We start from the raw sequence: 26206 nt of genomic DNA, 5'->3' as shown, positions 1-26206 counted from the left end.
AAAGTAACCCCCATCCCCAGTGAAATGATGACCACTGGTAGCTGCTGCTCCCATTGAAGTAAATTGTAAACTATCCACTGACTTCAATGGGAGTGTACCCCATGGTATTAAAAGTCAGAAAATGATTGTGAATTTCTGAGTAGTCTTTGACAATGCTTTGATCATAGTTGCAGAAAAAAATAAGAGCTAATTTCTGACAGTATGGTCTTTAAATAATAGGTCCTGAAAATTTATTTTAAAAACATTTTCTCCTTCCTTCTTTGTTCATAAGGGTTTTTTTAGTAACAAAGTCCATGATCCTGTAAATATATAAACACTTGCATAACTTTATTTATATGAGTGGTTCCATTTTAACTGACTATACAGATGAAACCGTGAAACTGGCTATACACAAAATACTGTCAAAAATAAACAAACTGAAAAAAGAGGTTTTTCCTGCCACAAATTACTTCCCATTTTAGTAAGCATCGGTGTTACTTGTAACTATGTAGTAAGCATTGTCTTACAGAAATGGGATAGTGTCCTTTTTAGCTTTCAATTTAAAAAAGTATGATAAAATATATCAGAATCTTAACTTTAGCTGTCTGTATTTGTAAGCTGCATTCTCCATTCAAAACTGCTTTAAAAACACATTTTGAAGTCCATGTTCTTCAATGGGAGCATGATCACATGTTTTGCTATTCAGTGAAATACGATCAGTGATCTTTTCTTGCACTCATTGTATATACTCTCGAACTGCAAGTTCTTTTAGGGTAAACACTTTTATTTGGTCTCTTTTTGCCTTGCTCTCTTCCAGTTTCTCTTGCAAGGATAGAAAGTCTTTGCCAAGTTCATATGCCAAAGTGATCATTGTCTCTAGCAATGGAACATAATACCTGTGCCCACCATGCATCTGTAGGCAAAGTAAAGCCTTCTCTCCATATTCATAGGCACTTGCTGGGTTCTCTAGGTCTTTGTGACACACAACTAAAGCACAGAGTGTAGGGACTATTAAAACAGGTCTGTGTTTGGTTAATTTTTCCTGCAGAGCGATGACTTGCACAAGTATTTCCAAAGCTTTGGTATATTGGCCTCCCCTCAGACAGCCATAAGCTTCCTCCATCTCTGGTCTTATTAAGAAGTCGATAAATTTTTTGGATCTCCGGACACATTTCATAGAATACAGAAATCCCAGATAGTCCCTGAAGGCTAATTTTCTCTCAGTGATCATTTCCTCTGTGAAGTTTCCAGTCAGGCACTTTTTGGGAAAGGTCACATCTTCTATTTCTTCATTAAAGTCCTTCAAAAGATTTTTGTGCAGTTTTTCAAAATCTGAATATCGACGCTCAATTACACATTTGTTGCCATCAAAACTGCCTGTCTGGATGATGATGATTTTATACAACTGTCAGGAAAAAAAAAAAAGCAAATAGCAAGAAATATTCAGTCTTGTTACATAAAACTGTAGTCTTGCTGAATGTTGACAAACATATTTTAAACTTTACTTTGGTTTTGTCTGTATTGGGATTTTGCCCTGATAGGACTGACACTGAGGCAGGTGCAAATGTAGACAAGGAAAGCCACAATTTGCACCAATGGAGTTTGTCCCTGCTTGAAAAAGCCTCCCCCAGCCCCCATTGCAAATTGCACCAATTTACACCTAATTGCGCTGATCTGCATTCTAGATGACTGTGTGCAGCACTGGTTCTGCTACATCAGTGACTAACCATCAATTGCTAGAATTAGAGCACATTCCCAAATAAACAAGGTCTTTGAGATAGGTGTCCATTAAGTCAGTAATTCCTAACCACTACTGTTTCAGATTGTTGTGACTAATACTTAGTGTTTGCATGTAGCTCTTGCATATAGGGCACCATAGGGGCCTGATTTCAGTAAGAAGGCACTCAGCACCTTGGGGTCCTTAATCTGGTAAATTAGCAAATTGCTTGTAAAGGTTTAGAAGGAGCGCTTTAAATAATTTATGGTTCATTCATGTAACTGTACTCCTTAATAACACATAGGGTTACTACAAACAATCATCCATAGCAAACTGAATGGATTTCCCAGGCCTAATATTGAATTTAATATATTTTTCATTGGTTATAACTGTTAGAAATATTTGCATCAGATATTTCTGGGCATTATTAATGCTCTGAAGGAAGAGGAGAGAGCTGAAGGGGACATTTGGTATATGCAAAAATGAGATGGAGCAACTGCAGAGAGATTTTTTTCTAAATCATTGTCCTATTATGCAAAGCCTACCACTTTATGTAAATACTGCAAGAGTGACTGCCACCTTTCTAAAACAATCTGTTTGCTATCCAAGATCCTTCAGCAGCCTCTAGCAGAAACAATTTTTATACAATAATTCACAATTTAATAGTATTCAAGAATAAATTTCCCTGAATTTTGCACTGACCTTGATAGCAAAATGAATTTAGTAAACATCACACACACACACACACACACCTCTCAGAGTTGCAAAACAAAATTTTGATGCTACATATTCTTCAAATAGATTTCCACCCAGGGCCTAATCCAAAACCCATTGAAGTTGAAGAAGTCTCCCATTAGGCTAGATCCTCCGCCAATGTACTTCCATTGAAGCCAGTTGGGCTATGCCAATTTACACCAGCTGAATGGGTTTTGGATTGGCTCTAGACGTTACTCACATACAATCTCATCCTGTTCCCAGTGAATTAAATGGATTTAGGCCCACAGTTTGCTTAAGTTAAACTGCTCCTTTGTGGAAATGGGCATTAGATGTTACAAACCAATACTAGCATAAGAATCTCCCTCATTCTGTTATAAAATACATTCTCTGTCCTTTGATTTTAAGCCTGATAAATCATCAGTTTTAGCAAGCTTTCTGTAGCTTCCTAAAGCTGAGGTGCCACTGCTCTGATCTCTTGTCATTCATTAACACTGTGACGTTTTCCTATACTCTGCCTTGCTCCCTGCTGATAATAAAGTACCTACTGGTTATGCAGATTCGTAACAACATTGCAAGAGAGCAAGAAAATTGCACAGAATGTAAAATGATGATTTAAGAAATCTGACTACCAAGGGCAGCTGAGTGAATAATTCACAACAAACAATCTGTTAGATGACTTCATCCCTTATCCCCTCTTCCCTGGTTTAGGGAATGTCCATGAGCAAAAGAGGTGGTTTCCTCTAATAAAGACATTATTCAAATTTGTGCAGCAATTTTTTTAAGGTGAAAAATCTTTAAGTAGTTATTGAGCTCTTGGAGCTAAGTTCTACAAGCCTCACACATGCTATGTGGTACCTTTATTCCTTGAGCACTTTTATTGAAATCAGTGGGACTGCTCAGGAAATCAGATATTGTTCAACCTGTGCAAGGGTAACAGAATCTAACTAGAACATGTAAACTTCCTTTGAAAATATAAGGTCATACTAGGCCAGACTCTGAAACCTTTACTCACATGCTAAATAGCACCTTATTCCAAGAGGAGTCCCGCTGGGGTCAGTACACCAGTGTGAGTAATAATAATACATAGTTCTCAGCACTTTTCATCTGTTTACCTCACTTTACAGAGGAGGTAAATAGTAAACTGAGTCACAGAGTAACTCGCCCACAGTCATCCAGCTAGTCAGCGGCAGAGCTGGGAATAGAACCCAGGTCTCCTGAGAGCTCAGCACAGGGAGTAAGAATATCAGAATCTGGCCCATTGGGTTGGTTTTCCCCTCTTGACATTCAAATGTTAGATGAAAGAGCAAATTGTTTACGCTAATTGGAAAATGGGATTAATAAAAACATGGGGGTTTTTGGATATGATCAATAGGGGATTTTTTCCCTTACTGTTGATAAATAGATCTGAAATGTCACAACAGTGGAAATGCATGCTCATTCACTTGCTATTGTCCCTGCCCCTCTCACTCATGCTTTAAAAAATAAATACTCTACTGCAGAACTGTGTGTGCAAGACGATCCAGTCCAAAGCTGGTCTAGTTGTAGGATTGGAGCCTTAGGCTTTGTCTGCATATGGAAATGTGTACTTACACCAGTGCAAACCTCAAATTATAGGTATGTTATACTGCCACAATGTGGGGCTTACACCAGTGTAGCTTTGATGTGCTTGCACCAGTATGAATTTCCTACCCTGGGTCTTGTCTTAGTCTTAGATTTTAAACTCTTTGTGGGCAGGAACTGTCTCTTTGTTTTGTTTGTACAGTGCCTGGCACATGACTGGGGGTGCTTCGTGCTACTAATACAAATAACAATAATGAAGACAAGGCCTACAAATTGCTAGCCCTGTTAATGTTTTTCCTCCCACTGATGCAGTCTTTATTATGAACTGCTTGTTGAAGGGCTTTTTTAGGACAATATTCTGCCAACCATGCTTGCTTTAAGTACTATCTTACTCTAAGAGTAGGTACTAGCCAATGTGAACAAGGGTTGCAAATAGGGTTGCCAACTTTCTAGTCACATAAAACCCAACAGTGTAGCCCCTTCCCTTCCCTGAGGCCCCTCCCCTTCCCTGCCGCTTCCCTGAGGCCCCACCCCCAACTCACTACATTCCGCCTCCCTCGGTGGCTTGCTCTCCCCCACCCTCACTCACTTTCACTGGGCTGGGGCAGGGGGTTGGGGTGAGGGCTCTCACTGGGGGTGAGGGCTCTGGGATGGGGCCAGAAATGAGGGGCTCAGAGTGGGGAGGGGGCTTCAGGCTGGGGCAGGGAGTTGGGGCATGGGAGGGGGTGAGGGCTCTGGCTCAGGGTGCAGGCTCTGGGGTGGGGCTGGGGATGAGGGGTTGGGGTGCAGGAGGGGGCTCCAGGCTGAGGGAGTGGGACCAAGGGATTGGGAGTGTGGGAGGGGGCTGCAGGTTGAGGCAGGGGATTGGGATGCGGGGGGGGGGGGGGTTGAGGGCTCTGGGGTGGGGCTGGGGTTGAGGGGTTCCAGGTGTGGGAGGGGACTCTGGGCTGGGGCAGGGGGTTGGTGTGCAGGAGGGGTGCAGGCTCCGGGGTAGGACCAGGGATGGGGGGTTTGGGGTGCAGGAGGGTGCTCTGGGTTGGGGGGGGGCTCAGGGCTGGGGCAGGGGTTGGGGCTCAGAATTGGGGCGTGGGCTTACCATGGGCGGCTCCTGGTTAGCAGCGCAGTGTGAGGGCTAAGGCAGGCTGCCTGCCTATCAGGAGGCCAGGAGCCTCCAAATGCTGCGCTCACCCCCAGGCACTGCCTCCTCCCAGCTCCCAGTGGTGGGGGCAGCACATGGAGCCCTGTGGTCCCCCCGAGGCCCCCCACCAAGGAGCCAGACCTGCTGGCCACTTCTGGGGTACAGTGCAGTGCCAGGACATGTAGGGACTAAGCCTGCCTTAACGGCCTAGTTGGCCATGCTGACCGGAGCTGCCAGGGTCCCTTTTTGACCGGGTGTTCCAGTCGAAAACTGGACACCTGGTCACCCTAGTTGCAAAATTTGGCCCTGAGTGAGGCTTTCAGGTAAAGACCCATGCTGTCCAGACATCTGCAAAGTGAATGAAATTATGTTACAAATTCATTTATTAGCTTACCACATATTTAGATAAATACTGTTCTACAATTCTGGTTGATGGGATTTCAAAAAGGAGTTTGACTTGTCTACAGCGACGTTTCTCATTCCTCCAGTAGTCCTGAAGTTGCTTAGTTGTCATTGACGAGCTGGGACTTGGGGATTTACTGGTATCTAAAACAATATGTTTAATATCTCATGTTGTAGCCAGTGCATCTGGGAAGAAAATCCGTGTACATTCACCAGGAAAGTGGAGAACTGAATTTCTGATACTATATTGCATGAATAATGTGTATATCACTACCTTTAAGACTGATAAAGGCTAATAGGAACATCTAATTGTGAACACTGTTGATCCGAAATTTGAAAGAAAATAAACTGATTACACAAAATTAAACTCATCCAGTCCACTGTAAAATATGAAGGCTTGTTAGTAAAATCCTGATGACAACAACTTTTCCTGAAGAAAACGTGGTGAAAAAAATATCCTACAAGCATATTGCAGAGCTAGGTTGTGAATTCGCTATAGGTGAACAGGCTGCACTCTCTCAGGAATAGCCACAGGGAGGTCACGACTCACACGTGCCTCTGAGTCACACTGTTGTCTTGTTTACTTCTTGCTGGGCCAGTGCGGGGGGGGTGGGGGGAGGCTGGGGAGAAAGGGAAGGGGTACTATATGGCTGGCTCATATCTGCAGCAAATTCTGAAACCCCCTGCACCTGCTCATGTGCTCTGGGTTGATGACTAGGGGGATGGGGTGAAGCCAAGACTCCTTCCATACTCTGCCCTTTTTTCAGCTGCAGGTAGCCAGTACAGGAGCAAAAAGGGAGTTCTTACTGCCCCAACTCCTTTTTGTGTACACATGGTCCAAGCTACAATCTAGACCACAGTAGTTAGGTCATAACCAAAGCCAGAATATCATTTGTTGTAAATGTAAAAATGGGGTATAATAGGCTGGGAAGTTAACTTGCAGGGAAATTGGGACTAGATTTTAGCAATGAAAGATACTTCTCTGTCTTTGGAATCCAGTCCTGATAATTTTGCTCAGGTGAACTATGGCACAGCAGTGTGGATAATGTGGGACACCACTACAACTGCTATTTCGTATGGGCATATCTTGACTTTCCATCACTGAAATTATTTGTCTAGACAACCTAGATCATTATGAGCAAATTATTCAGCATTGCAAACAATGGAAATGCATTGCCACAAATGGATAAGAAGGAAATCACTAAACATTTATATTTTTCACATTAAAATTGTAGGTGCCCAGAAAGGCCCTTACATAGCTGAATTTGTTTTAACCTGCTATTTAGGTTAAAATACCATTAAAACGAATTTCACTTCCTCAGGGTTTGGCCCAGTCTTTCCTAAATGTATGGTTTTAATGTATGGTTCATAACAGCATTACAGAAAGAAACATGAATAGTCAGTTTTCCTTTAAATAAAACCCATACCTTTAAAAAATTACCAGTAAATGTATTTGCACAATTGACAGCATTGGAGTTCTTACCCATTGTACAAGTTCAGTGCAAAACTTCCCACACACCATACCACAGCGAGCCTTCACCCTGGCCTGAAGAGACTACCACTGGAATGGAAGTGGTCATTCACTTTTCATTCCTGTTCTCTCCTTGGTCTCTGTGCAATGTGATGGCAGATTTTTGTGGTGTATGTGAGAACTAAACTGAGAGCACTAATTTATTTCATTTCGGCCACCTAAGAGCCACCAGATGGTAACTAACTTTGATCATTCTTGTGTAGCTTAGAACGGAGTAAGTTTTTGAAGAAGGCTTTTGAAAGGAAAAGTTTGTGCTTCTCTCTCTCTCTCTCTCTCTATGAGAGAGAGAGAGAGAGAGAGCGCCTGATTTGCCGTTGCATTACTCCTGTGTAGCTCCAAGTTCAGTAGAATGATGCCAATGTAAAACTGGAGTAATGCAGGAGTGAATTAAGTACACTGTTTGTAACTCATGAGACACGTAGCACTGATAGCTCCATGAAAAATAAGTAGAATGAATGGCGGGGCCTAACCTGAGAGATCAGCAGTTTCTGGGTTGTCATTGTTCACTTGAAATGAAATTTCCGCTTCGGTTTCATTTTGTTCTTCATCTGACTGAGCGGCTGCAGAACACGTAGTTATGTCTGTTACCGGCTCCCACTGACCTCCTTCTGCGGTGTGGTGCTGGTCTCTGTCCATTGCAAAGCTGTCGCAGGAGGAATACAAAATCATGCACTTCTCATCATCAGACATATTAAGAGCTTTAAAAGTCTCCCAAAGTCCATTCTAGATAATTGTTTATTTCACTGAGTTAGGGCTTGATCTGACTTCCACTGAGATAAATAAAAAGTCAGTGGGCCGAAGCTTACAGAGCTGCGAATTCCTCAACACCTATGTGCTTCGACACAAAGTTAAAGAAACAGACGTATACAAATATCCATAAGGGATAGCAATAAAGGAATGCTGCAGCTGCCAGTAAGATTGTTGGTGCCTACATGGTCATTTTGTCAGGAATTAAGATCAGACAGACAAAAGCAAGAATTTATGCCAAATAATATGTGTATTTAAGGTGAAATCCTGAATCGGATGTCAATGGGATGTTTGCCGTTGGAGCCAGGATTTCACCTCTTGTATTTTGCCTCAAAAGTTTTCTGGACTTGGCCACAGATTAGTTGTTCAGGGGAACAAATTCTGGAAGCCCTTAAGTGAAAGAGCCAAACTGCTGGAGAGTTTACCCCCCAAGATTTAACAGTCTAGCTGCATAGGCAGTAGCTCAGGCTAGCTGCCCAAATACATTGAATCACATCTGAAAGCTTAGGTATCTGGGCAAGCTGCTGCCTTGCCACCACAACAACACTGCTGGTTTTTAGCTCAGTCAGTCCATGTGAATGTCGACCCAAACTGGAAGTTACACCTCCTGCTGCATTGGAGATGAACCCCTGAATCTGACAATGGCTAGGCAGGTGAGTTACTAAGTTTTCTATTTATTATGTAATAGCATGTTCCTCCTGTCCCCATTGCTTGTCTGTTTCAGCTACTTGCTGAGTCTTGTCACATTCTAGATTTGTAAACTCTCTGGGGTGGGGCTTGGGTTTTCTGTGTGTGTGTGTTTTAAGCTATACGTTTGTATAGAGCTTATTATAATAGGACCTTAGCTCCCATATGGCAGTACTGCAATACAGCTCCCTAATTGGGACCTATAGGCACCACTATAATATAAATAACTATTTATAATATCATTGTGAAGAAAGGGTTTTAAAAACTTGTAACAACTTTGTCAATGATTTGTGTTTGATCAGTTATGTGAGATGAACTTTTTTGCTCACAGTTTGGCTAAAAAAGACGGAAAGACAAATAATATAGGTTACTTTAAAAAGTCACAGCTCCCATTCCTACAGTAAAACAAAATATTAGTGAAAGATGTTATTAAGAGTGAACTGGTGCAGTATGTTTAGGAAGTGGGAGCTACTCAAGACTGCTTGGTTCTCACTTCTGCATCATTTAAGGATCTTTGTGTACAATCATGCAATGTTGTACTTAGAGGTGGGGGAATTCCTTCATGGCCTCTCTTGCAGTCTATTGTGTCAGTAGACATTTACAAGGTTGCAAAAGCACTTACTTTAACCCCTCCCTGACAGTAAGGCGGAGCAGAATTGAAGAGAATGCAGCTTCCCCAGCTCTACTGAAAGTGTGGAGGGAGAGCTGCCTCTGCTCCCTGGCTTGGGCAAGCAGCATTCCACAAAACTCTCCCTTCTCCTTGGCAGGGACCTGATTCCAAGTCCATTGGCTTAAAAAAGGTTTGGATCAAGCCCCTGATGCAGTGAGAGGTGCAGTCACAAAAGTGAAATACCTGCAAACTTCATGGAAATTTTTAAAAAACACCATAATAGAGGCTCAAACTAAATGTAAATCCCAAGTTAAAAACCACAGTAAGAGGACAAAAAAAAGTGCCAGCAGCGCTAAATAACAAAGTATAAAAGAAGGGGTTAGAGGCAAAAAGGCATCTTTTAAAAACTGTAAGTAAAATCCTACTGAGAAAAAAGGAAAGGAGCACAAACTCTGGCAAGTCAAGTGTAAAGGTATAATTAGGAAGGTCAAACAGAATCTGAAGAACAACTAGCCAAAGACTCAAAAACTAACAGCAATTTTTTTTAAGTACATCAGAAGCAGGAAGCCTGCCAAACAACCAGTGGGGCCACTGGATGATTGAAATGCTAAAGGAGCACCCAAAGAAGATAAGGCCATTGTGGAGAAGCTAAATGAATTCTTTGCATTGGTCTTCACTGCAGAGAGCATAAGGGAGATTCCCACAACGAAGCCATTATTTTTAAGTGATAAATCTGAGGAACTGTCCCAGAGGAGATTTTGGAACAAATGTATAAATTAAACAGTAATAAGTCACCAGGACCAGATGGTATTCACCCAAGAGTTCTGAAGTTCAAATATGAAATTGCAGAACTACTAACTGTAGTATGTAACCTATCATTTAAGTCAGCTTCTGTACCAGATGACTGGAGGATAGCTAATGTGATGCCAATTTTTTAAAAAGGCTCTAGAGAGGATCCTGGCAATTACAGGTTGGTAAGCCTGACTTCAGTACTGGGCAAACTGGTTGAAAGCATAGTAAAGAACAGAATTATCAGATACATAGATGAACATGATTTGTTGGGGAACAGTCAACACGGCTTTTGTAAAGGGAAATCATGCCTCACCAATCTATTAGAATTCTTTGAGGGGGTTCAACAAACATAGACAAGGATGATCAGGTGGATATAGTATACTTGGATTTCAGAAAACCTTTGACAAGGTCCCTCACCAAAGGCTATTAAGCAAAGTAAGCTGATAAGAGGGAAGGTCCTTTCATGGACCAGTAACTGGTTAAAACACAGAAAACAAAGGGTAGGACTAAATGGCCAGTTTTCAGAATGGAGAGCGGTAAATAGTGGTGGGGACCAGTGCTGTTCAACATATTCATAAATGATCTGAAAAAAGGGATAAACAGTGAGGTGACAAAATCTGCAGATAATACAAAATTACTCAATATAGTTAAGTCCAAAGCAAACTGAGAAGAGTTACAAAGATGTCTTACAACACTGGGTGACTGGGTGACAAAATGGCAGACGAAATTCAATGTTGATAAATGCAAAGTAATGCACATTGGAAAACATAATCTCAACTATACATACAAAATGATGGGGTCTAAATTAGCTGTTATCACCCAAGAAAGAGATATTGGAGTCACTGTGAATAGTACACTGAAAACATCTGCTCAATGTGCAGCGGCAATCAAAAAAGCTAACAGAATGTTAGGAACCTGTAGGAAAGGAAAGACAGAAATATCATAATGCCACTATATAAATCCATGGTATGGCCACACCTTGAACACTGCATGCAGTTCGGGTCACCCCATCTCAAAAAAGATATATTAGAATTGCAAAAGGTTCAGAGAAGGGCAACAAAAATGATTAAGGGGGTAGAACAGCTTCCATATGAGGAGAGATTAAAAAGACTGGGACTTTTCAGCTTGGAAAAGAGACAACTAAGAGGGCATATGATAGATGACTATAAAGTCATGAATGGTGTGGAGAAAGTGAATATAGAAAAGTTATTTACCCCTTCACATAACACAAGAACCAGGACTCACCCAATTAATAGACAGCAGGTTTAAAACAAACCAAAGGAAGTATTTTTTTGTACAATGCACAGTCGACCTGTGGAACTCCTTGCCAGCAGATGTTGTGAAGGCCAAAACTATAACAGGGTTCAAAAAATAACTAAATAAATTCATGGAGGATAGGTCCATCAATGGCTATTAGCCAAGATGGGCAGGGATGCAACCTCATGCTACGAATGTACCTAGCCTCTGATTGCCAAAAGCTGGGACTGAATGACAGGGGATGAATCACTCAATGACTGTCTGTTCTGTTCATTCCCTCTAAAGCACCTGGCGTTGGCCACTGTTGGAAGACAGGATATTGGGCTAGGTGGATCAAAGGTCTGATCAGTATGGCCATTCTTATGTTCTATGAATGTTTTCACTGCTCTTTCAGTCTTTGTCAACCACTGCCCTTTGCACATTCAGAATAGCCAGTTATTTAATGTTCAGTTAGTCAACCAGTTTGATTTATTACATTGAAATCCCAGAGAAACAAGTTCATTTTATAGACTATATACTTGAAAAACCTTACTTTTTAAAAATGGGAATGTGACAATAAGAATCACAAAAAAGTAGATTAAATTATAAAACTTACCTTAAACACCTGTAAACTAAAAAATGGCTGATCAAATTTAAACTAGATATTCCTCCTGAGCTGCAAGTTTTGATGAGCTACAGCAGAGTGATATTTGTGTTCAAGATATAAACCTCTGAAAACATAATTGTATAATGGAAATGCTTACATGCTCATAAATATAATGGTTCTAAAGGTGCCACCCTGGTGATTAAATAGGCCCAAACTTCATTGTTCATTGTATTCAAAAGTATAGTACTACATATATATATATGAAGGAATAGTCTATCATTGTAACATACAAAAATTAATCTAAATTATTTTAACTAATTATTAAACTACTATTTACCTTAACATCTAAAAGCACAATGAAGTGAAATCTGCACTACCATGCACAAAGAGAGTCTGTTGCTTTGAACAGGTTGTTTCATGGTAATATTTATACTGAAAAATACCATTCAAAGTTATTTAATTGAATGCTTATTAATATTATAAAATATAACACACAAAATACAGACCTTTGAGCTTCTGAAGAGTTTTCAAGGGTGATGAGATTGCAATGGGAGCCTTGCTTTTTATTTTCAGAACACAGAAAAACATGTCTGTTGTCTTGCAGCAGACAAGTTCTTTATTTTTACAAAAAGGAAGGAGGAAGTCTTGCTTAAATCTGACTTCCTCATTCAGCTGGTTTGTTGCTTTAGTGGGTGGTTACCTCAAAATGAAAATGGCTATCTGCCTTAAGTCGTTTTTCATATAGTTTACAAGCAGGATAAACCTAATCCCGTTCCCATTGTTATACTCTTTTTTTTACATTTTTTTTAACAACACTGCAAGTTACAGATAATGCCAACTTTAACTTGGATTGTCTTGGTTTCTGTCACAAGTCTAACTCTTTTAAAGTTAGATGGGTATGTATTTGCTTACATTGTGAACAGACAACCATGGGTGAAATCCTTGACTTCAATGGAGACAGGATTTTTTCACTCATGATGATAATATACAGCTATATGAGAATTTAAAATTTTAAATCTGCCAGTTTATGTGTAGCCATATTATTTTATGGTTCTCAAGGGTCTGAATACTCTTTGGTCTTGCTAAAGGAAAGTGGCAAAGAATCTCAGCATTTTAAGACCTATGTGCTCAGTTATTTCAAGAGAAGGAACTCCAAATATAATACCCTGCAGAAATATAAGCACATTGTTATTACCAGCATTGTTCATTGACTCTAAAAATAATTTTTCAAACTTTGACTTGATTACTAAAACCTGTCAAAATGATAATTAGCAATCTCATAAAATTAACAACAATAAAATTGGCATATCAATGAAACTCTGAATATCAACAGAATAAATATGTAATAATATGTCTCTTTATATCCCCAATTTCATTTAAATAATCAAATGAAGCATGAAAAATGGATTTAAGAGCACAAAAATAGATTATACAGGTTCTCTGTATAAATGTGAATTTTTTTTAAAGTTTAAGCAACTTTAGCTGTTTGGGAGTACCAGGAGCGTGTGGGGGCAGGGGGAACCCTTTTCTTATTGTAAAGAAAATATAATTCTTGCAACCTGTATTGAGTGGTACATTGAGTGTTCTGGTGAAACATTGGTTTTGATTTTTCACATGCAGAACAATAGTGCAATTTTAATAGTGGTAGCACACATTCTGACGGAAGAAAAGATTTTCTAAAAGGTTAATTTAGCTGACTACTTAAAAATTATGGAAAGTTAGTAGTGATTGATGCCTGGATCCACATGCAGTGGCTCATTCATCATGCATTTTGTATAAAATACTTCCATTCACTTCATTTGTCTGGCATATACAGATTAGTGCACACTACTAAAAGATGATACAGGTGTACTTAGGGCTATAGAAATAATTGTGATGTTATATTGTATTATTGGACAAATGGTATGTTTCTAGTCCTATGTCCATATGACTTCAGCACATAAAAATAGCGTCCCTAGGAGATGTCAAGACTGTATCGCGCAGTTCAGCTTGCTGGAAGGAATGTGCTATTCATTTTAGGGAGAAAAACCTGACAGTTCCAGTGAGGGAGGCTTGGGGGTATCAGCTGCTATGTTGACTGCTGTATTCAAGCATGTGCACATCAGAGATCATGTTATTCATAGATTATAAGGCCCAAAGCCCCACTGTGGTCATGTAGTCTGACCTCTAGTGTAACACAGGCCACAGGGCTTCCCTGAACTAATCCTGTTTGAATTAAGGCATATCTTTGAGAAAAAATCTAGTCTTGATTTAAACTTTCCAGTGATGGAGAATCCATCCCAACCCTTAGTAAGTTGTTTCAATGGAAAATTGCCCTCACTGTTAAAAAAAAAATCTGTTCCATATTCTGCTATTGTTCACTGGGGATAGTAAGAACAAAAATCTTATTTGGCCATCTGACTACATTTGTCCATTCAGATTCAAATTGATAAAAATATTTAAATATAGAATACACAGTGTAGTGGGTGCCAGCTTGTCTCAGACAAGTCTCAGACAAGCAGCTTGTACATTTTGTGAAGACACTAGTTTTCTGAAAATGTTATCTTCCTGTAATGAGCATAGCAAGTTAACATTGTGCTAATATTTTGAGGATCCTGACATGCTAATTATCCTGTTTACTGGAGCCATGTCCATGTCTCAGTCAATTCATGGCTGTGATATTTGTATTACCAAACAGTACTCCGTTCCCTTTCTTAGCAAACATGACTTGAGTGTCCATTGTGTTTTTTCTTTTATGGCTCAAACTGTGTAACTAATCCTTGTTTATCAACATCATGATTCATTAGACACTGAGTGACAGAAAAATCAAGATGAGGCAGAAATGCCCAACACATTTATCTGAAGCCCTTTTTAAATTACATTACTGATATCTAAATAGTGTGGTACTGTCACTTTACATGTTTCCCCCAGAAATCTGCCTTTTTGTTTTTTTTTAATGCAGCAGGGTATCTGACGAAACAGAAAAGTTCAGCTGCTGTACATTGATGAAATTGTGACAAGTGTGTGTCAAACTACAATGCCAGTACAGCACAAAAAATGACTTCATATTAACTTGTATAATGTTTAAATGTATAATATTGTTTAATTTGAAACTGAGATTTGTTTTGCCTCAGTTAATATTGTAAAAGAAACAGTGTAGTCTGCTTCGTTTTATCAAGAATGTGATTCATGAAATTTATTTACACACCTTGATGGAAAGTGTGTTCTTGTGTCAATGTTAAAACAAAGGTGGGGCCTTTAAAGTGGGATTAATTTAATAATGTACTCACTTTAAGGCCCACTTACACTGCCAGAGTGATATAAAGGGGCCTTAATGTTCTGTAAAATAACAATCAGGCGCCTTGTTCCTTCTGTGATTTTTTCATAAAAGTACAGCTAAAATTCATGATCTTTAAATCTGTGTGATAGAAGTCATTAAATTTAGCTTGAGTAGTGAGGCTATTCTATATACAGAAAGTAGATTTGCTAAATGAAATAATGTAGTCATTTCCTTCCCAAAATACCTGAAAGGATCAGTCCATAATGTAGGTGGACTACAAATTTATTTTCAAAATATTCAATTTGTTTTTGAATTACTGAAGTACAGATGGGAAAGGCAATTACTCCTAATATTTTAGATGGTTCATTCTTATAACTTTAACAAACAATCCAATTTTATTTTCAAATGTGATTAAGATATACTCGGATTAAGATTTATATGCCAAATTCCCAGTATAATGTATTTATCGGCAAGTTATAAACCCCATGAAATTTGGGATAATAGGATTTATAATGGACATACTGATGCATTCTATAGCAACACAAAGGGAGCCCTAATAATGAAGGAAAATGCTGTTGCTTTGTATAGATAGCCATCTTGAGCATTAACAGAGTATAACTTGGTGTTATTATGTGCTTTTAGCTTGCAAAATGAAGGAAACATACTGCACAAATCTTATTATTTTTTCAGCACTGTCTATTTTTGATAAAGTAAATATGACTTTAAAGTGCAATTTTACTCTAAAAAGTGACTGTGTAAAATGATACTGTGGTGAGGTTGTATATTCATTGTGTCTCACTAATTACATACCAGATTTTATCCATTTGTAAGGAAAACATATTTTTCCTTACAAGCAGTCAACCTAACTCACCTTGGATTCTGACATTCAGACTGAATCTAGTCCATCTCACACATCATCACAATAACCGAGGGTCCTTACTTGTGCCCTCTCTCCATTTTACCTAAAGGTGGGCATTTTTCAGTCCATAACTTTTACCACAGTTATGTTCTCAAGCCGTGATTCTGGCTGCAGCTGAGCTTTTTGTTGCTTGTGTGTTAATTTTGCATCTACTGGGTTCTGGAGACCTGTGAGGACCAGAACAGTAAGTACTCAGCATAAACTAGGACAGCCCCAAGGATTTTTTAAATTAATGCTGTGTTGCAACAATTGCTAAATTACATTAAAAAAACACATTAAAAGAACATTAAGGATGCAAAGTCAAGCTCTGAAAAATTAGGAAATACCAGATTTAAGGTTGCCTGTGAAATCTTAATTTGAACTCCTTCTGCATGTGCATTATGATACAGTCTTTAATTACAGCTTTCTTTGCTTATTGGGAGCTCACTGCTGGAAGCACAAGCTTCAGAGAGAGCAAATGTTTTATATGATTTAAAGGAAAACAATTATTTAAGTCACCGGTTAAAAACAGTCTTATATGCCTAAAAGGATGAACCATAAATCTGCCTAAAAATAAATGCCATGGTCCAGAAACCCAAAATAAATAATGAATGAGAGAAAATATTTGCTTATATATAGATATACACACACACACATAAATAAAAAGAGGGTCAGTTAAACAGCTGCTAAGTTTGGATTTTAATACATTCATGTATATGGTAATCTTATTTTGTACTACTACTTTTCACTTTCCTAAGAGTCTGAAGCATTTTTAAACTGGATATTAAGATTAGAGGAAGTTTAATGTTCACACAAAGATGTGTGTAAGTAACTGTGCCATAAAGTCTTCACTACTGAGTATCCCATGAAGCACTATTTACAATAATTATCCTGTGAGTTCTGACTGACAATGCTATAGATTGCGGAAAAGTTTAATTTCATATTTGTATTAATTTAAATAGGTTTATAATAGTATTATTATAATAACTGACTGGCATTGACTTCTAAAGGGAACATTAGTGGTTCATTGAAAGCATGCAGTTAACTGTTAACATGGAAAAATTTTGACTGGAAAACCTTTTTGCTATAAAGCATTGAAAATTCTGCTCAAGACTTCTTTTTAAAAGTGCTGTATGTCTTTGAAGTAGCAAATGTGCTAACTGATGCAAGAGTGGCTGTGAATTTACTTACCAGAAGAAAAAATTACAAGATATCAAGTGGATTTATTTAACTAATGTACAGGTGCCAAATAATGTATTGACCACACATATGCTGTATTATTAAAGTGTTATCCTGCCAAAATATTTTGTCAGGGCCCAATTCAAAGCTCACTCATTCAACAGGAGTCTTTCAAATGATCTTCGATTCAGGCTCTTAAATCCCCAGTTATGCTGACTGTAGGTAATCTAGCATACAATATTAATTGGATTCTTCACAAGGATAATGAATGATTTAACAATACACCCTTCGCTTTTTCCTACTACATAAAACTGATGTAGCAACTGACATTTTGTGCATTGCAGCATATTGTCTAGTTAACTAAAAAAATAAACGTCCTTCTTCTTCTATCAAAGTGTAAATGAACATTGTGCCCCGCCTCCAGTTTGGATAAATGCAGTCTAACTTGTCTGTGAATGTGCAAATGAGGTAAGTGAATGTCTGATACAGCATCATGCATGGATATCAGGTAACCATACCAAAATATGTTAAATTTGCACTTACTGTTTTTTTTATGTGGAATTGGACGCTTTCACATTTAAAGAAGCGTGGTAATCAAACTGGGTATTTGCACATCTAACAGTTAGTGATTGTATCTGCATCACTGATTGGGCCATATGTGCACTGCACATAAGTTCATTACACATCTAAAGTGTGGGTTGTGAGGACCTGGGCATGTTGAGTAAATGCACATCTGAGGGAGGGTGAATATATAGGCATGATGGGCTATTCCATATCTAATGGACCATGTTTTGGACAGACATGTCAGGTCATTATACCTCGAAAGGGTGAGTATGTACTTGTACAAGACAGGTCACTGCAGGTTACCTGCACAGCTATAGCTCACTGCATGTCTAAGGTGAAGATGTAGCAATTTTATCACAGATCTTGCAATATTTGGTGTTTTTCTTCAATCCTCAGGTTCCTATAATTTAGTGAGAATCTTTGTTTTCATTAAAAAAAGTGCTGAAATCAGAAATATAAAATATCTCCAAACTATGTTGTGTTTAAAAAAAATCCAGAACAAAACAGCTCATTATTGTTAAGTCAATCTCATGATTTTTTAACACATAGTGTTGCCAGTGCTGGTGGTATCATGTTAAGAAGCCTGGGGCTGGTGTGCTTGGGGGCACATTATGTCATGCATGTCTAAGAGGAGAGTGAGTTTGCGAGCGTCATGTTCGTTTAGGCATGAATGCAATGGTACATCAGGTTGTTGGATATCTGATGGGGGCATCCCAGGTTATTAGCAGTTTGTACAGATGCATGTGGGGTCCTTGTAGAGCTAAGCGGCTCTGTGTACTGGTTTGTGGGTTTACATGGGGTTACTGCATGTCTTAGGGGCCCAGTGCAGAGGTTGCTGTTGCCAAGGACACATGGGCTCAGTGCACATCTAGGGGGTGTTGTGATAATTGGGCCTACAAATTTATCTAAACTGTAAGCTCAACTGTGAAAAATGAATGACAGTTCACAAAGTGCCACAATAACCTATAACAATAAATAATGATGGTAAAAGATGCAAAAGGGTGATAGATTGATTAGTACAAACAAAAAGCCCTACTGATAAAATTCAGAGATTGTGCCTGATAAACAGGAAAAATGTGGGACCAAAATTGGTGTATTGGAAATTAGGTCTAAGTGGTGGATATCACTACAGAAGTTTTTTTCTCCTGCTGATAATAGCTCATCTTAATTAATTAGCCTCTTACAGTTTGTATGGCAACTTCTACCTTCTCTGTATGTGTAGATATATGTCTTCTTACTATATGTTCCATTCTATGCACCTGATGAAGTGGGCTGTAGCCCACGAAAGCTTATGCTCTAATAAATTTGTTAGTCTCTAAGGTGCCACAAGTACTCCAGTTCTTTTTGTGGATACAGACTAACACGGCTCCTACTCTGAAATAAGAGGATTGGTTATGCTTCCCATCACTCCCTTTTGGGGTCCATAAAAGAAGAGACTGTGGAAGGGAATCCAGCATTTTCTATCCTTGCTTTACTTTTCATTCCTGTTTCATGTGTTTTTGTCTTCTAGGAAACGGAATTGGCCTTTAACAACAGCAACAACTGCAGCTTCAGCCCATCTCAACTAACTTCTAATCTTTCCCCTGAAAGGATGGGTTTTACCTATGGGCGGCAGGTACCATAGACTGCGGGAAGCTATGCCTCCCCAAACAGCCAAGTGTGGCCACAACCATGCTCCGCTCCCAGGCCCCTGCTTCCCCCTCTGCGTGCAGCTCCAGTCCCCCTGTGCAGTGGCCCTGTTTCAGGAGCCTTGCCACTCGTCCTTCCAGGGCTAGGGTGGGGGGCCAGTAGCCGTGGCTCTGGGCTCCAGGGGGTGGTGGTGCAGAAGGGGCAGGGCCTTGGGTGGAAGAGGCAGAGCTGGAGCCTAGCCTCCCCCAGCCAGTCATTCACATGCTGCCCATGGTTTTACCATCTTTAATACCATCTAAGAAACTGTCCAACAAGGGAATGGGAGGTTCTTTCTTCAAACAAACAAAAAGAAACCTCTCTAGCTAAAAGGAAAGGGAACAAGGGCTGTTAAAATGAAAGCCTTATTTGATACTTTATATTTCAAATGTTTTAACTGCCCTTCCCCTACCCCACCATCTTTCATACAAAATGTAAAGGTTTGCCATGGCACTAAGCTGCCTGAGTCCTCTGTATGCCAAACCATGTTCAAAACTGGGCCAGTTACAGGGTCACATTAAATCCTTGGAGTCTTTGGGCCCATATATTTTGCCTAACTGAATGCACCAGGGACAGGGGCAGCTCAAGGGCCCAGGGCAGGGTAGTGCTGCTGGGTGGGTGTCAGGGCAGACCCCCGGCCTGGGCTCACTGCATGAGGAGTACTGATGGGTCTGGGCCCCTCCCCACTGCCACTGCTCACTCTACTACCCCCTTAGGACAGGGCTACTGCCCGCTCCTGAGCCCTGCCTTCGCTCCCCCACTGCAGCCAATAGCAAGCCAGTTGCTGAAAGATTCAGCCAATCAACTTGTCCTGCAGCCCACCTGGTTAAACTCTACCAATCGCTAGACAGCGAGTCTGATGGCTCAACCAATCAAACCTCTGCTCCTCTTATGTTCCCTCCTCCCCCTCTCTGTAGCCAATCTACGGGCCGGTCGGGATTAAAGGATTTAGCCAATCAATCCCATCGGTTTGACTCCTCCCACACGTCTGTTCCCGCCTTCATCTGCGGCTCTGCCAAGCATGATGGAGTGGAAATCCCCGCGTAGGGGCAGGCTGTGAGTGTCGGCCCAATAGGAGGGAGAGTGGCCGGCTCCGGGCCTTGTAGTTGGCTCCGGCAGATGGCAGGGGGCGGTGCTGTTTGTATAGCAGGGTAGTTTTACAGGCCGGGCCGCCGAGTGGGTGGGTTACGGGCTGCGTCGCTCTGATGAGCCCCACGGGGGTGTGAGCGGGCGGGGAAAGTCCCCGCGCCGGCGGCTCCGGGCCCTGTCAGGAGGGGCTGCCTGGGCAGCAGCAACGAGGCGGCTCGCTGGTCCGAGGATGAAGAGGTGAGTGAGGGGTCCGGGGCGGTCGCGCTGCGCGCCGGGGCTGCCTCCCGCTGCCCTGGGCGTGGGGCTGGTCCCGGTCCCGGACCCGGTCCCTCGAAGTCGGCGGGGGCTGCTGGCCGCGGACCGTAACGCTCTGTACGTGAGGCGACAATACGGGCCTCACCCCGGGGCCGCGCTCGGCGGGCTAGCGGCGGGCCGGCACAGGGTAAGTGCTGAGCGCCGTCGCCCCCCCCTTGTCCCGGGCGCGTACCGGACGGGGAGGTTGGGTCGCCTCGGCGGGCCTGCGGGGTTAGACGTTGGCTGGAGCGCCGCATAGCGAGACGTGGGTTCCAGTTCTGCGCGTGTGTGACCTTTCCTCTCCTAGGACTTCGCACAGCGAGGGGTTTGGTTTCGCCTTTTCCACCAACGTGCAGCTGGCAGGTAGGTAGGCTGTGCTGCCTACCTGCGTTAGGCCCCGATCCTGCAGCTGGCTCCGGGAACTCACGCAGAACACTGAAGTCACTTGGGTGAGAGGTTCGCACTGTCAGACGTGACTGTAGGTAGGATTAAGGATTTAGTAACATAGTGATCTCTGGCTTTTGTCAGGGGCACACTGAAATAGATAAGGGCTGTGCAGGGGGCACTGATTTTTTTGGCCAGTTCAGCTCACAGCTTTAATGTAATGATCTGATCACCAGTCATCCCATTTATTTAAAAGTTTAAACCGTATCTTCACTTACACACGTGCCCAAAAGTTTAAGAGAAAGTCTAGGTTAATGAAAAATAAAAATTTGTTGTTTTTTTTTAAAATAAGCATTTGAAAGCAAGGAAATGTTTAAGCATATTTTATGCTGTTCAGAAAATAAAATTTTTTAACAAGTATAAGGAAGTATATATTAACTTGTAAGGCAAGAACATTAAATCTGACTGAAAATAGTGTTTTCATCTTTCATCTCAAAATATGAACACCATGCACAACCCCTCTGAATTGGAGACAACTGGCACATACTGACACAGAAGTGTCATCCCCAAATCAAGTCTACGTACATAGTATACCAAACAGCTACAGTGTAGTGCTTTTTTCTTTTAAACAAATTATATTACCAAAACATGCTTTTTAAAACTGAAAAATATTTTTCATATTTTACAGTATTGCTTAAAAAAAAGTTAAATAGTAAAATCCAAATAGTAAAAATACATTTAAAAATTCCAATAATTCATTGATCTGTGTTAAGATGCATGATTTCACTTAGCAACTATGCATTCTTTAACATGCAGATTTTTATTTTTATTTCATTTAGTATAGCAAACATGCAGCTTTGGCCTCCCTTGGATGCTATTACATTTGCCCACTCAACTACTATAGCTTCTTCCACTTAAAAACATTTTTCAGACTGTTTGACAATTTTGATTGTTTGCTCTGTACATGGGGTTATTCAAAACATGATATTTAAACTGAGGAATCTACAAGAGACAATTTGAAACAAGTTGATCCAGTTTTCCCCACTTGTTCTATAATCTGAATCAAGGCAATAGATTTGTGTATACTCATGCTGAAACGTGATAGGAGATACAAACCACATTGCTTACTCCAAGTAATGCTATCACAAGGCAGAAACAAAGTTCTCAAATTTCAGAACAAAACTTTTACACAGTGAGATGTAACAGTATATGCTAGTGACTCAAAGGGTGACGGGGTGTGGGGGAGGAATTTAGGGAACTTCTGACTGGGCTAAACTACAGAGGCTTAAACATGTGCAAAGGTTCACCCCCTTAGCCACACTTACAAAGTTTCAGTCACTTGATCCAGGTCTTTACTCCTGTTCCAAAGATGTTGTCTCTCTTACCCCTCAACCCATTTTGGTACTAAGATAGGCTCAGATATACCATGGCCATCTTTGTGATAAGAACCTAGCTGGATAGAAAAAGTTCTTCGGTTTGTCATACGGGACTGTGACAGTATTGTTAAGTACTCTGTTATACGCAGGGCTTAATATTCATCACCGTATTGCTATGTAATGTAGTAAATTACACATGCAAATATCATAGGCTCTCTAGCACTGGGGAAGGGGATGAGACACCCACTGACATCAATGGAGCAGTTCACAGTGGAGTTATTGTTTCAGGCTGTATTCATATGCAGGAGGTATGGTCTTTCAGCTGAGAACATCACATAATTTTAGTGGAGTGTCAGCATGCTTCCATGAGACAATGCAAATTTCAAGACAATCCCTGTGAGTGTAGGATAGGGTTTGTGATGCTAATATGGGTTAATTTGAGTAAGGGATTCCTGAGATCCAGCCCCAACCCCCTGGAAAAAATCCAGTATTTCATAAAGTTCACAGATTCTAGCAGCTTGTAAGTTTGAAACCCACTGATCCTTGTCAGAAATCTGAGAATGAGCTGTGTAAACATAGGGGTGAATCCTCCTCTTCAAGGTGTACATCGGGTTTGAGAGAGAGAGAGAATCTGAGTATGGAAGGTAATTCAGAGAACACTTCAACTGTTTGAAAAGAAAATAAATTATACATGTGAATGCTTGCTTTGAGGGGATGGTGAATGGGGCGGAAGAGTAGATGGGGAGTGGGGTGGAGAGGTTTGAATCTACATTGGAGGATGGGGTGTTATGGAGAGAGGGATAAATGGCAATGGGTGGTAAGGAAAGGAAGAGAGGGTTGGGGCTCAAATAGAGGGAGGAAATAGGGATTGGTGGAGTGAGAGATGGAGGTATAGGGTTGGGTGGGCCTATTAGCCCAAAATTCTACCCTGCCAGGTATGTGCTGGGATCCAGGCGAGTCCTACCTGTGCTGTGTGGTCTGGGATCAGGGAAACCTTGCTTCTCTTGGTCTGCTGAGCCCCTCTCCTTGCTCTTCCATGTGAGCTGCAAAATGGGGATAATAATGTAAAGTTCTTTCAGCTCTACTGATGAAAAGCACTATATAAAAGCTAGGTACTTCAGTAGTACATCCGCTGTAAAGCTGGGTGAGAACGACAACTGTCTAAATGACCACAGTCTCCTACCAGCAAACATGTCTGTCTTTCTTTAAAAAAAAACAAACAAAACAAACAGAGAAAAAAACAGAAGGAAATTAAATGGCAAAAACTTTAACTCAGAGTTAAAGTTGCCCAGCGATAGCTCATGACCTTTCAGAATGTCAGGTTCAGCAAAATTCAAGCTCTTGGAAACAGAAATACAGGAAATAGAAAGTTAAGGTAAATGTCTGCTGAAGCTTAACTCTGCCCTCCTCAAGTGATGCCCCAAAACACACATGCTTGAAATCTGCCTTTTCGTTCCAATGCAGAGGCACTACCAGCACCTGTCCTACACTTACAACAGTGAGCGTACTCCCCTGATAGATTACCACCCTTGTAAAATTTAACAACCGCTTCTCACAGATCTATAAACCCTTCATCGTTGCACACAGGAGATGAACTAAACCTTATGTTTTCTCCTACCTATCATTAAATCTGCAGACTGCTCTCACTACTGACAATACTCATAGATAGGGCCCTACCAAATTCGTGGCCATGAAAAATGCATCATGGACTGTGAAATAATGGTGGTCATCCCGCCCCCGGTGAAATCTGCCCTTTTGTGTGCTTTTACCCTATACAATACAGATTTCATGGGGGAGACCAATGTTTCTCAAATTGGGGGTTCTGACCCAAAAGAGAGTTGCAGGGGGTCGCAAGGTTATTTTAAGGGGGGATCACGGTATTGCCACGCTTACTTCCGCGCTGCCTTTAGAGCTGGGTGGCCAGAGAGCGGCGGTTGTTGGCCAGGTGCCCAACTCTGAAGACAGCCCCCCACCAGCAGCAGCACAGAAGTAAGGCTGGCAATACCATACCATGCCATCCTTACTTCGGCGCTAGTGGGGGGCTGTCTTCAGAGCTTGGCACCCAGCCAACAGCTGCTGCTCTCTGGCCACCGAGCTCTAAAGGCAGCGCAGAAGTAAGGGTGGCAATACTGCGACATCCTCCCTCCCCCTCAAAGAAACTAACGACCCCCTCCCCTCCGGCAACTCTTTTGGGTCAGAACCCCTACCATTACTACACCATGAAATTTCAGATTTAAATAGCTGAAGTCATGAAATTTGCAATTTTTAAAATCCCTGGACTGTGAAATTGACCAAAATGGATCATGAATTTTGTAGGGCCCTACTCATAGCTAAGGCTAAGATTTTTGTCATGGAGGTCACAGAAGTCACAGAATCTGTGATTTCCAGAGATCTCGGTGACATTTTCCACTTCAGCCCCAGCTGCTGTGGTTCCCCCCACAGCTCTCAGTTGCCGCGGGCAGTGTGGGGGGACCCTGGTGCCCCAGCAGCAGTGGGTGCTAAATGCTCCTCCCTCCCCATTTTGTCAGTTATTTTTAGTAAAAGTCAGGGACAGATCAGGGGCTTCTGTGAATTTTTGTTTACTGCCTGTGACCTGTCTGTGACTTTTTACTAAAAATAACCATGAGAAAATCTTAGCCTTACTCATAGCAAGAAACCACCAGTGCCCTGTTATTGACATAACCTACACAATGCTGTATTGAAATGATGCAGAGTGGAACCTCAGAGTACCCATTCACCCCTTTCCTTTGATCACAGGCATTGAGAGACTCAGACTGACGTCTCCTCATATCACAGCCAAAGCTGTGATGTTTCTCATATCACAAACACATCTACCAACCTGTCCCATGTACTGCCTCCACCATTCAGTACTGATATACCTAAAATGCTGAATGCAACTGGAGTGCATGCAGACAAATCCCAGGAGCTGGCAAGAGCCACAGTGGGACTGAATTAAGATTGAGTGGGTGTTTACCTTAACTATGTATTTCCTGGTTTTCAGAAGTTTGAGATTCGCTGAACTCTGTTCTGGATAGTCACAAGCAATCAGTGGGTAAACGTATTTGAGCTAATTTAATTTTTTTGCCATTTAATAATTTTAAAAAAATTTGCTTGCTATAGTGAATAGAACTTCGTAAGGCTTATGTAAATGCTGAGTGACTGACCATAGACTGTATTAAGGATGCCATTATATAATCTAATTAAAACTGTTACACGTTTCCAGATGAATTAAATGCTCTTGATCAAATCAGATTACAACATCGCAGAACTGGCCCAGTTAGTAAGCTATAGTTCATGTAATAGTTACAAAGGAGCCCTAATTAAATAGAGTTTCATCTTTCCTTCTAAACTTTTGTGCAGACTGCTTTAAACATTTCTGTTTACACATCTTCGTTTTCATGTGTTTTCATATTTAAGTGAAGTCTAAGTTTTAGACCGATGATATTTGAAATGGTTAAATCCCCAATTCTGCAGCAATTGATGTTTGTGGTTAACTTTACACAATGTGGGTAGCTCATTGATTTCAGTGCAACCACTCAGTATGGAAAGTTAAGCATGTGCATTAGTCTTTTCAGGATCAGGACATAAGACTGAATGATGAAGAACGGGGCTTCTGACTCTCTGCGTTGCAAATAAGTTTGTGTGGCATCAGTGCATAGAAATAAGTTTATGAAAGTAACTATGAATGCATCAAATTTCAGATTTTAATATCTGGGGTTACTGGTAATGATTTGTATTTGATCTAATGTGCCACGTGTGCAAACGCTATTAGTGT

The 26206-nt window shown here is 41.0% G+C and overlaps 2 protein-coding genes across 14 annotated transcripts in view; one reads left to right on the top strand and one right to left on the bottom strand.

The window, feature by feature from the left end:
• Nucleotides 1–306: 306 nt before the first annotated feature.
• SNX20 (sorting nexin 20) lies at nt 307–12365 on the bottom strand. Of its 2 annotated transcripts, none has more exons than XM_043525977.1 (4): nt 12230–12365; nt 7515–7693; nt 5506–5657; nt 307–1384 (listed from the first exon to the last, which is right to left on the bottom strand). In XM_043525977.1, the coding sequence occupies exons 2-4, from the start codon at nt 7678–7680 to the stop codon at nt 716–718; spliced, it is 987 nt and encodes a 328-aa protein (XP_043381912.1). In that variant the 5' UTR covers nt 7681–7693; nt 12230–12365; the 3' UTR covers nt 307–715. The 2 variants fall into 2 exon arrangements, with proteins under 2 accessions (XP_043381912.1, XP_007059721.1); XM_007059659.4 differs by having other exon boundaries at nt 7515–7687.
• Nucleotides 12366–20257: 7892 nt separating this feature from the next.
• CYLD (CYLD lysine 63 deubiquitinase) overlaps nt 20258–26206 on the top strand; it is a 46773-nt gene continuing 40824 nt past the window's right edge. For 3 of the 12 annotated variants that reach the window (XM_043525976.1, XM_027822130.3, XM_043525971.1), the window contains exon 1: nt 20446–20614. The gene's annotated coding sequence lies outside the window, so the exon portion shown is untranslated. Of the gene's footprint in view, nt 20820–20978; nt 21154–26206 lie in introns of all 12 variants that reach the window. The other 9 variants (XM_043525974.1, XM_037877312.2, XM_027822131.3 and 6 more) reach the window with 7 other exon arrangements.

This window comes from Chelonia mydas, chromosome 12 (genome assembly GCF_015237465.2).
Source record: "Chelonia mydas isolate rCheMyd1 chromosome 12, rCheMyd1.pri.v2, whole genome shotgun sequence".
NCBI lineage: Eukaryota > Metazoa > Chordata > Testudines > Cheloniidae > Chelonia > Chelonia mydas.
Note: the sequence above shows the minus strand (reverse complement) of the source record. Positions and strands in the feature narration are given on the sequence as shown.